The sequence below is a fragment of the Arvicola amphibius genome, chromosome 1, assembly GCF_903992535.2.
Source record: "Arvicola amphibius chromosome 1, mArvAmp1.2, whole genome shotgun sequence".
NCBI classification, from domain to species: Eukaryota; Metazoa; Chordata; class Mammalia; order Rodentia; family Cricetidae; genus Arvicola; species Arvicola amphibius.
Window position 1 is genome coordinate 124,059,347 of NC_052047.1, and position 14,484 is coordinate 124,073,830.

General features: G+C 45.2%; 1 protein-coding gene across 1 annotated transcript in view; it reads right to left on the minus strand.

Annotated features, from left to right (window-relative positions):
- Cog7 (component of oligomeric golgi complex 7) overlaps positions 1-14,484 on the minus strand; it is a 64,043-nt gene that overhangs the window by 18,288 nt on the left and 31,271 nt on the right. The window contains exons 8-12 of the mRNA XM_038332561.1: positions 12,011-12,138; positions 10,941-11,095; positions 6,768-6,884; positions 4,504-4,569; positions 2-188 (exon numbers count right to left, since the gene is read on the minus strand). Coding sequence (XP_038188489.1) covers positions 2-188; positions 4,504-4,569; positions 6,768-6,884; positions 10,941-11,095; positions 12,011-12,138 — 653 coding nt within the window. The remainder of the gene's footprint in view (position 1; positions 189-4,503; positions 4,570-6,767; positions 6,885-10,940; positions 11,096-12,010; positions 12,139-14,484) is intronic.

Sequence of the window (14,484 nt, forward strand, 5' to 3'; positions counted from 1 at the left end):
CCTTGAGGGTATAAAGTATTTCCATTAAACTAGCATATTCAGCAGGGTTATCTTTCTGGAGGTAATTATATTCCTGCCATGGGTTCTTGGCAGGACTCTTCTTGTCTGTCAAGATGCTGTCTTGAAAACCTGCCAGGCTCCGAGGGCTGTAGGAGTCCGACAGATACTTCCCCGCTGTGGACAGGATCCTGAAAGGAAAGTGGTAAGCATTGTGCCCTGAGTCGGCTGTACCGAGCTTCCATCAGAGCACTCCAATGTCTCTTCCTAAATGTCGAACACCCTCATGAAGTAGACAGAATTAAGGTCTGCTTTATAAGGAAATGAAGACACCCTTCTTCATTTAAGAATTAGCTTGGCCTCAGGTGCAGAAAAGAAGCCAGGGTTAACACTAAAAATCAACTTTAATCTGATTTAACACTCAGGCCACCAGAAGATACCATCTTGTTGCTATGACAGAGAGCCTGCTCACGGGCAGTGCTTAGCTTGCTGCCATCTGGGACACTGTTCACTTCCTCACTCCATCATGGAGTGGAAGAGCCAAATGCCTGCAGGAGCCACTGGCTAACTGCATACCTTCCCCATACACGGGACTACAATGTTGGTATTCATTGGCACACCACAAAGTTTAGTTATGTGGTTTGGATGTTCCTGGGAGACCTATAAAGAGAAGCTGGCACTTTCCAGAGTCTTCAAGAAAGAAAGATGCCTCAGGGAGCATCTCTGTGGTAATCCACCTGTGGTACTTCTGTGGAGTTGAGTCTTTACCAACAAGGACTGGCGCTGGAAACACTCTTCCCCCTCTGCCCACGCTTGCCTTTCGGCCTCCATAGTTGAATGTGCACAGAATTGTGAGAGAAGAAAAGGCACTGTGACAACCCCAAATGCAGCTAATTTCCTGATCTCCCCCCAATTTCAAATATTTCTTATGAAATCAATTGCTTTGGACATGCCAAGTTTTAGACTACACTTATTTATTAAAAAACAGGTCCCTAGCCGGGCGGTGGTGGCGCACGCCTTTAATCCCAGCACTCGGGAGGCAGAGGCAGGCGGATCTCTGTGAGTTCGAGGCCAGCCTGGTCTACAAGAGCTAGTTCCAGGACAGGCTCTAAAAAAGCTGCAGAGAAACCCTGTCTCGAAAAACCAAAAAAAAAAAAAAAAAAAAAAAAAAAAAGAAAAAAAAAGAAAAAACAGGTCCCTGAGCTGGGCAGGGTAGCATATACCTGAAATTCCAGTACTCAGGAGGTTGAGGCAGGAGAATTACAAGCAAGCCTATATCCTATCTCAAGAAAATAAAACAAAAGCAGGTATGGCAATATATGCCTTTAATCCCAGCAACTAGAGGCAGACATTGGTGGGTCTCTGTGAGCTCCAGGTCAGCCAGGGATATACAGTGAGACCCTGTCTTAAAAATAAAAAGGAAAGAAAAGAAACGAAGAGTACAGCAGTCCCCCACACTTGCTGAACACTGCAGACAGGGGCTTCCTCAGAAACCCCTGCACACTCAAGCTGCTCCCCACCTCCTCCCTGAGGCTCAAGCTATTGTTCCCATTTTTTTAAGCCCACCAGCAGTTTGGTTGCCTCCTTTGTCTATCTGGGAAACTGTGGTCTACCCCTGACCTTCGATGTCCCCATCAGGTCTGGGTTGAAGAAGGACTCTGCTTCCCTACCCTTCCCTTCTTCGTGCCACCGCATCCATCCCAGCTAACAGAGCAGTCTTTCCAAAGGGCAAGTCTGGTTTTTCTTTTTTCCAGAAGCAACCTCCACTCTCCAGGATAAAACTACAACATGCAGAAGTCGATCCCTCACAGCCTCACACTGTCTCTCCGCACTCACACACCTACCTTACAGGCTCACTCTGCAACGCCGCCCCCCCCGCCCCCCCCGTGTGTCCCTCAGGAAGTACCCAAGCACTGGGCCTTCGCTGCTAGCAACCTCTTGCCTCTGCTGTGCACCTACCAGAGGTTTTCCTTACATCTCCTACAAAATAGTAACAACAGAATAAAGTGGCTTCTTTGCCCAACCCTCGCACCCAGCACAGTGCCTGGCACATGACAGGGGTCCAACAGCTGTGTGTGAGGCATCCGCGGCTACACGTGTGTAACCAGAAGCTTTCATCGCTGCCTTGGGGATCAGCCCTCCTCTCTTCCTTGGAATTGCAGTATTACATATTTCCATCTCAGGTAGCCCATGGGGATCCGGCCTCCCTGGATTAGCTTGCCATGCAAGCCAAAGAAAACAAGGCACGCTAGAAATGTTTTCTGTAGCAAAGACTGTAGTTTAAAGTGTTCATGAGCATAATTTCAACTTCAGAGAACTAATGGCATCTGCTCTTCGCCTCATCTCCACAGACATCACTAGATGCTCGTCACTAGTGATGCCCGCTCTTCGCCTCATCTCCACACAGACATCACTAGATGCTCGTCACTAGTGATGACTTGAGCCCAGAGAAATGAGTACTGAATTTCCCCTCACTGTAGTGGCCCCTGCGGCTCAGCTGGGAATACTGAAGAGGTGAACAGTCTTAACTCTCAAGCTCAAAGACTAATGGAGGCCACATGTACCAATGTGCCTAAAGAACACAGCAAGTGCACAGCTGGAAGGAAGGTTATAATTTCACCTATTTCCTCAACTCATTTCTCTCTTAGCCCTAGAAGCCTGTACATTTACATTGAATTCCTAAAACCCAACTGTTCATTTGAACTACCCTACAAGGACCTTAAAAAATGCAGATACTCTTCCAGCCACAAGAAGTTGGGGGGAAAATGCAGATACTCCTAGACTTACAATCAGACTGAGATCCAATAATCCTCATAAGTTAAAATCATCCTAAAGTCCTCAACTTCCTAGACTCCTAGCTTGCCAACACTAGAGACAGAGAGCTGTAGGGTGGCAGGCACCACCCTGCATTGTAAGAAAGGGTCATGTCCCAAACAGTGCTAGTCTAGAAAGGACCAAAATTTGAAACACATTTTTCTCCTGAATGTACCAGGGTGTAGCCAAAGCATCATAAACAGAAGCATCATATGTCAGGGATGCTTGCTCCTGTGTTCTAAAGGAAAGTGGTGAGCACCAGGAAGGTATGGAGAAGTCACAGCAATCTCCCTGTATCTCGCCCAAGTCACCCAAGAAAGAAGTGATACCCAGTTCTGTTTTACACAACCCATAACCCTTTGCAAAGAGACCTTAAGAGTGACAGTCAATGCTGTCACTCTTATCCAGTGTCTGCTCTGCCTTGCCGTGTGCCTGCTCCTGGGGAATGGCCCTGCTAGAGTCTGGGTTCTAAGGTGAGACAGATGGAAGATCAGATAAGCTTTACAGGGCGGCTGCCACACACCAAGCAGGGCCCCAGAAGGGAACACAGATGGTGACTGTCCCCAGGCTCAGTGCTTCCAGGATGACATCACCTCTTTCAGAGGCTGTGCGGTCTCTCACTGAAGCAGAGCTAGCCTGTTAGCTTCTCTCTAGGCTGCAGCTGCAGCCTAAGTCCATCCCCATAGCCACCAATCAATCCTCACTCACCTTCCTAACCAAGGCCGTCCTGACCCTTTGGAAGGCAAAAGGAAAGTTACCATGTCCTGAAGAGGAGTGATGTCTAACACATATTCAGAGCAATGCCAGTGTAAGGACAGACAAACGTAAGTGTGGGAACAATACTTATACGTTCTGATGACAACAGAGTTAAAATCAACACCTCTCTCAACTAGCTATGGTGGTGCGAGCCTTTAATCCCAACCCCAGAACTTGGGAGGTACAGGCAAATGGACCTCTGAGTTCAAGGTCAGTTGGTCTATACAGTGAGTTTCAGGACAGATTAGGCTATATAGTAAGGACTTTTCTAAACACACACACACACACACACACACATATTAAATAACAGTTAAACAACAACCACCCCCCACACCAGGCTTCTTAACTCCCACAGAATAAAGGAACAAGGAAGCTGGGAAGCTTGGTAGGGAAATGTCTGGATGGGGCAATGCTGGATCACATATAAAGAAAGCCCTGGCAATACAAGAGGAGAAACAGGAGGATAATACGATTTTTCTTAGAGTGTATTCCAAAATTCTCCTTTGATTCTCACCCCTTGAAGCCTAGATTTCTACCCCAGAACTTGGACTGCAGGCTACCTGGGTTAATTTCAATCCTCTGGGCTCATCTGGGGGCCTTAGTCACCACTTGTAACATGGTCTTTATGAGGAAATTTATTTCGAGCCCAATAACTGACTATAAGTAGAAGCCTAACCCACATATAATTGGGAAACAATGTGTACTACTTCCTCCTCTGGACCGGTGCCTCCATATCTAAGCATATTTATGTGACTACTGCCAACCAGGATGAGCCTTGCCCTTTTAGGTGTTCAATAAACGTTTAATGATGACAGTAATGACACCTTGTCCTCCAGCCCTGTGGCCTTCAGATTCTGTTCCTGTACTGGATCAAATACCACCCACCAAGAACCCCAGGGAATGAAGGGCAAGGAGATCAAGGATGCCCCCTCCTACCTGTTTGCGAGCTGCTGCTCGAAGTCCCCACACTGGCGCAAGAGCTCTCCACAGGTGGCTATGATCCTAAACAGAACAGAAAGCACTTGAGCCCCAGTGCTACTGGGCATGCCAGCACTTACAGGACAAACAGTCTGATTCATAAAATCTCCAACTATTTGCTCCTTCTGATGGTACTCGGTTCCCAGAAAAGCGTAAACCCGTCACTGCCTCCCTGAAATGTTTCATCAAATATAATGAATGTCAGAGGTGAGGGCAGGGTCCTCCTGATGTACTCCATGTTACTAGCACTTCTGCTATGAATCACAATTCTACCCAATGCTGCCTCAAACAGCTTTATGGTTCCAAACTACTGGGTTTTAACTTTAAGAAAACTGGCTGGAAGTACTCAGTAAAATTTGAAATTTGAAAGTGAATGTATTACTCAATACTTACTAGACAGCTATTTGCATAGAAAACTGTCTCCCTCTCACACACGAAACGCAAATGCTGATCCATCCATTTGCTTCTCAGAGATAAGACTGAGTGACTGTCACATCTGCATTTCATAATCTTTTCATTTTGAAGTAATACCATACCAGTCCCCAGATTCTGGTTACTGGTCCTATAGCAAACTCATAATGTTGGGACAAACTCAAGGATTGAAAACATCCCCAGCCTAGTTAACTTTTAACTCTCTCCGAAAGTGCCTGTCATCACCAGGATATCTGGGCATTCCATCACGAGAAAGGTTTATGAGAAAGTAAAATATTCCACTCGCTCAGGAGCACCAGAGCAGCCTCGTGCAGAATACTTCCTGCTGTGCCGAGACCCCATGCGGGAACAGATGCAGTCAGCACCCAAAACATCGCCGTCCACAAACATAAACAGAACAGAGGCCATAAGGTGGTAACCCAAGATGATCTGCAGTAGTCCTGGTTCACCCTGGCCACCTTCAGTGGCTGTCTGAGCTCTGGCATTCACAGCATGTACCATGATGTTGCCATGTGACACACCCAAGCCAGGGGTCAGGCAAGATGGATGAAGTGGGTCAGCTGAAGAACAGCTTCCTCTGGAACACAATCCTTAAAAAGCAGTTTTTCTGAACACGGCAGTCGGCAACTTCAGCCACCAGCCCCATTGTCTCTGACAATGTAGACCACTTTGTGCCACAGCCTCAAATTTTGTAGGCAATTCCAGAGATCTGGATTGTGTTCAATTTGTTTGACTTGTTGGCGACAAATCCAAAATTCTTTTAAATACTATGATGGTAAGGGGGTCTGTGAGTCAGAGACTTTTCGGCTGAACACACCAGAGCCGAACCTCCCAACCCACTGCTGATCACACTCCCTAAGCACGGGGATGTCTACCTATGAGCTCTTCAGAGAGTAGCTGTGAACAACATGAGAGGGTTAGTTCAACGCCTGCTACTCAACTCCTGAAGGACCCTTTCCAAAGGCTTCTCGTACGATGAAGTGCTGTGGTTCTTAGACCCAAAACAGGACAGATCAGCTCAGCTGTACTCTCCAAAATACAGCTGTACACTTTAGCTTTGGGAAAACAACAACAACAAGAACAACAAAACCCACAGGCTACAGGGAAAGAGGTCCCATACCAAATGTAAAAGTTTGTCATTAAAGAAGACAAGGCATTTGTAAAGAATTTTTTAAAATACTTCACAGGGGCTAGAGAGATGGCTCAGAGATTAAAAGGCCTTGTTCTTGCAGAGGAGAAAACTGAACTTTTCTCCTCTGCAACCATGTTTTCTGAACCATGTGGTGGTTATCCTACCTCTGGTTCCAGTGGATTTGATGCCGCCTTCTGGCCTCCTCTGGTACTGCATGCACATCGTGCACAGACATAGATGCAGGCAAAACACTCATTATGCATAAATTAAAAATAACTAAATATTTTTTAAAAATAAGCAAATATTTTACAAACTATAGAGATCTTTTCTGTATTTTGTTGTGGGCAGTTGTTTTGGATTTTTATTTATTGGCTGTTTAAATTTAGCTATTAGTTTTTTAAAAGCCACTGAGCCAGGATCACATACACCTTTGAGGCAGTGGCACTTGGGAGGCAGTGGCAAGCCAAAGCCTGATCTACATAGTAAGTTCCAGACCCACCAGGGCTACACAAAGGGACCCTATCTCAAAACAAACAAACAAAGGCAGTGAGAGAGAAAAAAGGAGCACCTCATATATGCACATTATTTTATAGAGCATTTCATGGCCAAGCTTGCGGGCTCCACTTGGCACACACTTACACCGCAGCATCCACATTACCTGACAGAGTTCTGAAAAGCAGTCCAATCTTCCTGGAAAAGGGAGTTGGGAGGAATGTCATCCAGTCTGCACTTTTCCCGAATCGACTGGAGAGCACTGGTGAAATGAGACACATACCTAGGGAGGAAGAGGGAGCGACAGCTCTTAGGACAGACTGCCAGCCCTGCGAATGTCCTTCAAGGCTCTGTCACAGAGCAAGAACACTTAGGAACCTCTGACTACAGAAACATCTCCAGGCCATTTAATAAAATTCAGGTGGCCTTAAGGGATGTCCTGGATGAGGAGGGAGGGGATGGCCACCAAATGGAATCCAAGGACAACAAGGTGAGATGCTGCTCAATAATGACCAGTCCGAGCACATGCACTGCTTTGGGATAGGTTCTAGAAATATTGCAGAACACACAGCCCCACTGGAATGCAGTTGCTCATATTCTGGGTACTTTTGCAATCTAGACCAGTCATGGCAGGAAGACTAAAGCCCAGTGGTAGGAAAGAAGAGCAGGGGTCAAGGTGGAGACCCTCAAGAGCTGCTCTGACGGCATTCAGCACACCTTGGCTTTAGGCAGGTGTCTTGGTACCTTCGGACCTCAGTTCTCTCATCTCTAAAACGGATTTAATGGCGTCTTCTGTATTATCTTAAGAATAAATGAAACAGCATACAATCTCTGAAAACATGAATGAAAGGTCTTTGGTAAGGCATTCTTTTAACCCCAGCACTTGGGAGGCAGAAGCAGGTAATCTTAGTGAGTTCAAGGCCAGCCTGGTCTACAAAGCGAGTCTAGGATAGTTAAGGCTATTATACAGAGAAACTCTGTCTCAAAAAACAAAACAAGCAAACAAAAAATTAGCTTCAACTCCATTTATAAACTCAGTGATATTGGTAATATTCAAATTCTATAGACAGTGACCTCACTGCCCCATATACTTTGGTATATGGTAAATTTTAACGCAAACATTAATTATTTTTCAATCATAGAAACAACAAACAAAAGAAACGTCAATCTGGTAAGTGCTCAGAGGAGTAAGAGCTAGAGAAAGAACATGCCTGAGAAGCTCGGGACCTCATTCTCATAGCAGAGGTGACAGATAAGATTGTAAAAGCTGATAAAGTCTTACTTATTTGCAAAGAAGAATCAGAAAACCAAAAGCAAAACATCCCAACATGCTACCTTTGTGGAAAGGACTGAAAGCTGATAGAAGGGGAGCATATTTTACATTTTGTGTGTTTTATATTAGGGGGAACTATGTCTAGAAGCATTATTTCTACTACCATAGAGAATAGTTTTTAGATCTCAAAAGAAAAGCTCTCCATTCACAAAACCCTGATGATGGCAGGCCAAGAAGAGGTTTTAAAAAATGAGGCAGGGGCCAGGATGAGGTGGCACACATCTTTAACCCCAGCACTTGGGAGGCAGAAGCAGGTAATCTTAGTGAGTTCAAGGCCAGCCTGGTCTACAAAGCGAGTCTCGGAGTTAAGGCTATTATACAGAGAAACCCTGTCTTGAAAAAGCCAAAAATAACAAAGCGAAAGAAAAAAAAGCAAACAAAACACCAACAACAAAAAAAGGCAGGGTGCGAATCACCTGGAAACTTGGCTCAGTGATTAAGAACACTGGATGATCTTGCAGAAACCTGGGTTCAGTTCCCAGCACCCACATGGCAGTTCACAATAATCCGTAACTCCAGTTCCAGGGGATCAATGCTGCCTTTGGACCTCCATGGATACCAAGCACATGGTACACAAACAGGCATGCAAGCAAAACATCCATGCATACAAAACAAACCTAAAAGAAAAAATAGTAATAAGGAAACACTACACTCACTACTAATGCTTCTCTCTTTCCAGAAATACACATGGGTTCATCTGGACAAACCTCTAACCGGTAAGGTCTCAACAGGGCTGCCTGGGGTGGGGCTGATGGCCACAGCCAAGAGCATTGGGCTCACAGGGGCGAGCCTGGTATTTCTGGAATGACAGAGCTCCCTACATCCTAAGCAAAGTAGCATTCAGCTCAGTAAAGGAGTCTGTAAATGGGTTACCACAGGGAGGTCCTTGGAGAATGCAACAATGTGTGTGCAGCTCATCAAGTTCACAGCTGGCAGGACTATGACTGTTTCTCCCCACAGCCCCGGGAAATGTGCATAGCCCCGGCCAGCACCATAAAAGCTATCCAGCATGCTGAAGTTTTTCCAGCTAGGGCCAGCTTGGTTTCCCCATGTCCTGAGACTCAAATTTATGTAGTGTTTTCAGAAGTAGGGTCTTACTATAAGTTTTGAAGGGTGACCAAAAGCCATGACAATAATTCACATTGTTTGAAGGAGGCTATGGAACTCCACTGACAACTAAAAAAGACACAATCCATATCTAACACTATTGTTTTGTTTTGTTTTAATTTGCTAGTGTATGGTAACTAGGGCAAGATATGCCCACTAGTGTAATAGCTCTGTAAACATTATGGGAACAATCAAGCACTTTCTAAGTGGATTTAAGACCTGATCCACAAAATGAAACTCATGCACTGCCTTGTACTGTTTGCACGAGCAAAAACCTGTGGTTGGTTATGCCACAGATTCTAGAGAAAACCCAATACTATCACTCAACTAGATGGGCCGAGTATAAACTGTCCTCTAAACTGTCATCCTTACACCCACGGGTCAGTGCGTAGACGGGTATCAGTACAGAGACGCCGTGTCAATCAACATGCACAGAGCACGAGACTGGAGTGCTCAGCTCTAAAGGAGACAGCTATGTCACTCCAACCCCAGAGCCAGGAGTCATCAGAGAGAAGTGGAAAGACTGTAAGAGTCAGAGGTGCTGGACGTCTGCAAAGAAACAGCATGTGCTGGACATGACAGCCCCACTGCCCACGAACTCACAGAAGCTGTGACTGCGTGTATGACATCTACACAAGACCACACCTGCCAAAATCCAAGCACACCTGGGAGAAGAGTCATGGAGTTCTACCCTAGCTGAGGAGCTGTTGGCAACTGACGGCTGCTGGGGAAGGCGAGTCTTAGAATCAGTGTTCTTCAAAGACGCAGTCCCCAAGAGGCTACCCATGTGCCTAACACACATGCGCATACTGGCAGTACTAAGTAGACTCTGGGTGTAGAAAAGAAAGAACACATGAAGTTGGGAAGGAAAGTGGTAGGGGAGAGAAGGAAGAAACTGGAGAGAACAGAAATGGGGGCAGATTTGACCAAAAAACATTACATAAATACTGGAGGATGTCCACTCCCAAGGACCCTCAGGCCTCAGTTACGTGGTCAGAGGACCCAGTCTCCTTTCTTTTCTTTTCCTTTTTTTTTTTTTTTAAAGATTTTATTTATTGCTGGGCGGTGGTGGCGCACGCCTTTAATCCCAGCACTCGGGAGGCAGAGGCAGGCGGATCTCTGTGAGTTCGAGGCCAACCTGGTCTACAAGAACAGGTTGTGAGCAGTCAGTGCTCTTAACCACTGAGCCATTTCTCCAGTTCTCTTTTCCCTTCTTTCAGTGACAAGTTTCAGGTTTTACTTTTTGGGTACTAGGTGGTTCCCCAGTGTCCTCGTGTATGCAAACACTCTGCCTCTGATGACCCCAACCCTTAACAGTCACCTCCATCTCCTCCACATTTTCCCAGGCAAGCAGTGACCTGTTCTGGTTTTCTCTATAAACTTGCCTGTTCTGGGCATTTCAAATGGATGATGTTCTGTAAGTAGCTTATTTCACCTCTAGGCTATTTATAACACATTTTTATTTTACTTTAAAAATTTTATTATTTATGGGGGGGGGGAGACACGCACTCATGCACATGTGTGTGTTTGGTTTGGTTTTTCCGAGGCAGGATCTCTCTACATAGCCCTGGTTGGTCTTGAACTATATAGATCCCACTGGCTTCAAACTCACAGGTATCTGCCTGCCTCTGCCTCTGTGCAGGGATTAAAGGTGTGCGCCACCACGCCCAGCTCACTTGACATTTTAAATTATGTATTTAGTCTTAGCCCACTGGATGAACATGTTGATAACTTCCAGTGCTCCACCTATGCAAATGATGTTCCTCTGAGCACCCTTCAGAACGTCCTCTTGGGCTCAGGGACAGGGGTGTTCACAGCGGGAACACAGAACACACTCTCAACTGGAACAGACACAACCCTCCAAGATGATCAGCCCCGCCCTCAGCTTCCTCAGCTTACTTGGCAAAGAGGGATTTCAGAGCTGTCAGCAATCCACAGGTCCCCAGGCCATTGGTGAACCTAGCACATCTGTCAACAGCTGCAGATGCCAGGCCAAAGAGCTTGTGCACAGAATGGCTCAGCTCCTGAACGCAGTCAATCACTTCCCCGTGTTCCTGGGCAGTAGATAGAGATAAACAAAACCTCATCAGACTTGAGAATGCTGATATACATACCATTAACACAGAACCCACCACCATTTACACGGGATGGCTGGCAAGCCCACTCACCTGTGACTAAATCACCTAAGAAACCAAAATGCCATCCCTAACAGTAATGGTTCAAAAACCTGAGCTGTACACACACAAACACACATATGCAAACAGGGATGGTCAGTAGTTTATGTGGCTGGTGACAGCAAAAAAATTAACTCCTGGCAGAAAAATACAACCAAAATTTAGCTATCTTGTCCTCATATTTTTCATTTCTTTCCTCTTTTTCTGTGATTATTAAAATGGTTCTTCACCTTCCATCCCTCTAGCTAGGATGAATTTCCCTGATTAGACACTCAAAGGAGTACGACCGGGGAATCGCCTCCTGCAGGGCCAGAAGAGAACTGAAGCAGCAGACTTCAACTACTGTTCAGTCAAGGCTTCTGGAGCAGCTCACCTCATGCTGGACACCTCAAACGACCCAAGAACAGATACTATCTGACACAGAGATGGCCTTGACCCCTTGAGAGCATACCTGCTCTGAAACCTTGAGACAAAAGGCAAAAGACCAACTCAAGACAGAATCACTAAGTTGAAGAAACAGAGAGTTAGGATTTAAGTCTCTCTGTTTTGTTTGCTTTACCTTTTAACTGGTGATCTGAAACGAAAATAGAAGCACATTGGTAGCTTTATTTATTTTATATTTGGGCTGCAAGAGTACTTGAGGCATTTAAAGCCAACCAATTTGCCTTCTTCCTTCTTCCTTTCCTCTTCTCTTCCCCTTTATATACACTTGATCCCACCCCACCCCTCTGCCATACAGAGCCAAGCGCCTAACACACAGAATGCTTGATAAACTGCAGCATTATCAGACATTACCAGAGGCACAGCACTGATCTGTATAAGAAGGTTGTTCTCCTCCATGTCGCCGTACTTTAGCTGGTAGGGTTTATATGGACCATACACAGCATCCACCAGCTCCACAACTTTCACCAGGTTGTGGTCCTCTGTAGGGAACAAGAAATTAGAATAATAGGCAAAAAATCTGAAACTGGTTGCTAGAAAAACAACAGGAAAAAGGTACTCTCCTAGAACACTCCCTGATCTGTATACACTGCATTAATCTGCTTTCTCAGTCATGAAAGCCTCTGTAGTCCCCAAAGCAAAGATCTGGGCTTTATGTGTTGTTTGCTTCAAGTAGTATTACATACACCATGCCCCTAAAGAGTTGAGAACCATCACAGTGAAGACCCAGATAAAGAGGAAAACTCCTAGACCCGGGAGCGGTGATGCACGCCCATAATGTCAGGTAGAGGCAATAGGAGGAGTATTCCAGGTCATCCTCAGCTACACAGTGAGCTTGAGGTCAGCCTAGGCAACATGAGACTTGTCTCAAAAAGCCAAACCAGGGGTTAGGAAGATGGTTCAGCAGTTAAGAGCATATTCTGCTCGTAAGGACCTGAGTTTGGTCCCCAGCATCCAAATGAGGCTGCTCACAATCACCTTTAATGCCAGCTCCAATGCCTCTGGTCATCTATACTCATGTTCACATAATCATATACATACACATAATTTAAAATAATGAAAATAAATCTTAAAAACAAACAAACAGCACTTATGGGGGCAGTGAGATGAACCACAGCAGGGAAAGAACTAAGGCCTAATGACCTGAGTGTGGTTCCTGGGACTCACACGGTAAGGGAGAATCGACTTCTACAATTGCTCTCTGACCTCTGTATGTGTGCCATGGCACATCCATGCTCACATGCATACATACTAAATAAACAGTGAGAAATAAAACCACATTTGACAGGGTCAAGAACTGGCTAGGGAGAAGAGGCTCTGTAGGCGATCCCCTCCCCTACCCAGCCATCTGCAGTGATCCGGAGAAGGCGTTCTGCATAGGGCTGGGAAAACTGCATCTCCACATGTAAAAATATCAGATTAGGCACGTATCTATTGCGCTGCACAAAAATTAGATCCAAGAGAATCAAACGCTAAAACATCTAGAAGAAAAGACATCCAGTGTAGGCGAGGGCTTTCTGAGTAGGACCGCATTCACGTAGGGATTCATGAGGGAAACAGTCGGCAAGTAAACTCACAAAACCAAAAGCTCCTGCACAGCTAAGGAATTGTTAATCAGTCAAGTGAAGAAGAAACCCACAGCATGGGAGAGAATTTCTGTCAGCTATGCATCTGACAGAAAATTAATATTCAGAATACATAAAAATTCAAAAAACGAAGAGTCAAGAAAACAAATGACCCAATTAAAAAATGGGCTAGGGATCTAAACGGAGAGTTCTCAATAGAGGAAATAAAAATGACTAATAATTACCTCAAAAATATTTCGCATTCTTAGAAGATTGGGGAAAGTAAATTACAATACTTGAGATTACATCTCACTCCAGTCAGAATGCAGAATGGCTAACAGCAACAAGACAACTGACAAGAAATCCTGGTGAGGTTGTAGGAAAGGAGGACCCTCCTTCACTACAGGAAGTCAAACTGACGCAACAACTATGGATGTCAGTGTGGAGAATCCTCAAAAAACTAACACTAAATCTACGCCATGACTCAGATACACACACTCCTTGGCATCTGCCAGAGGACTCGACACTCTGCTCTGCAGACTTTTGGTCATCCATGTTCATTGTTCCTCTATACACAACAGCCAAAAAATGGAAACAACCCAAATGTCCTTCAGCTGATGAATGGATAATGAAAACGTGGTACAGTAAAGCAGCGATGGCGCACACACTTAGTCCCAGCACTCGGGAGGCAGAGACAGGCAGAGCTCTGATGTCGAGGCCAGCCTGGTCTACAGAGGGAGTTCCGGGACAGCCAGGGCTACACAGAGAAACCCTGTCTTAAAAAACACTGAATAAATAAATAAATAAATAAATAAATAAATAAATAAATAAATAAATAAATATTTTTAGCATGTGGTGTAATACTATGCAGCTGTAAAGAAAAATGAAATCATGAAATATTCAGATGGATGGGTGGATGTAAAATATTATATTGAGTGAGGTAACCCAGAAAGACAAACAAACACTGCACGCAAGAAAGAGGGATCAGGAAGGATAAAGGAAACAAGAGAAGGAGAGAAGAAGAAGGGAGGAAACACAAGCAGGCTGCTGTTGCTGCTTTGTTTGTTTGTTTAAGCAGGGTCTCATATATTTCCATGCTGGCCTCAAACATGCTTTGTAGCTGAAGATGACATCGAACTCCTGACCCTCTTGCCTCTACCTCCAAAGTCATGAATGACAGGTGCACACCAACTCGCCCAGTTTATGTGGTGCTGGGGTTCAAACTCAAGGCTTCATGCATGCTAAGAGAGCACTCTGTCACCT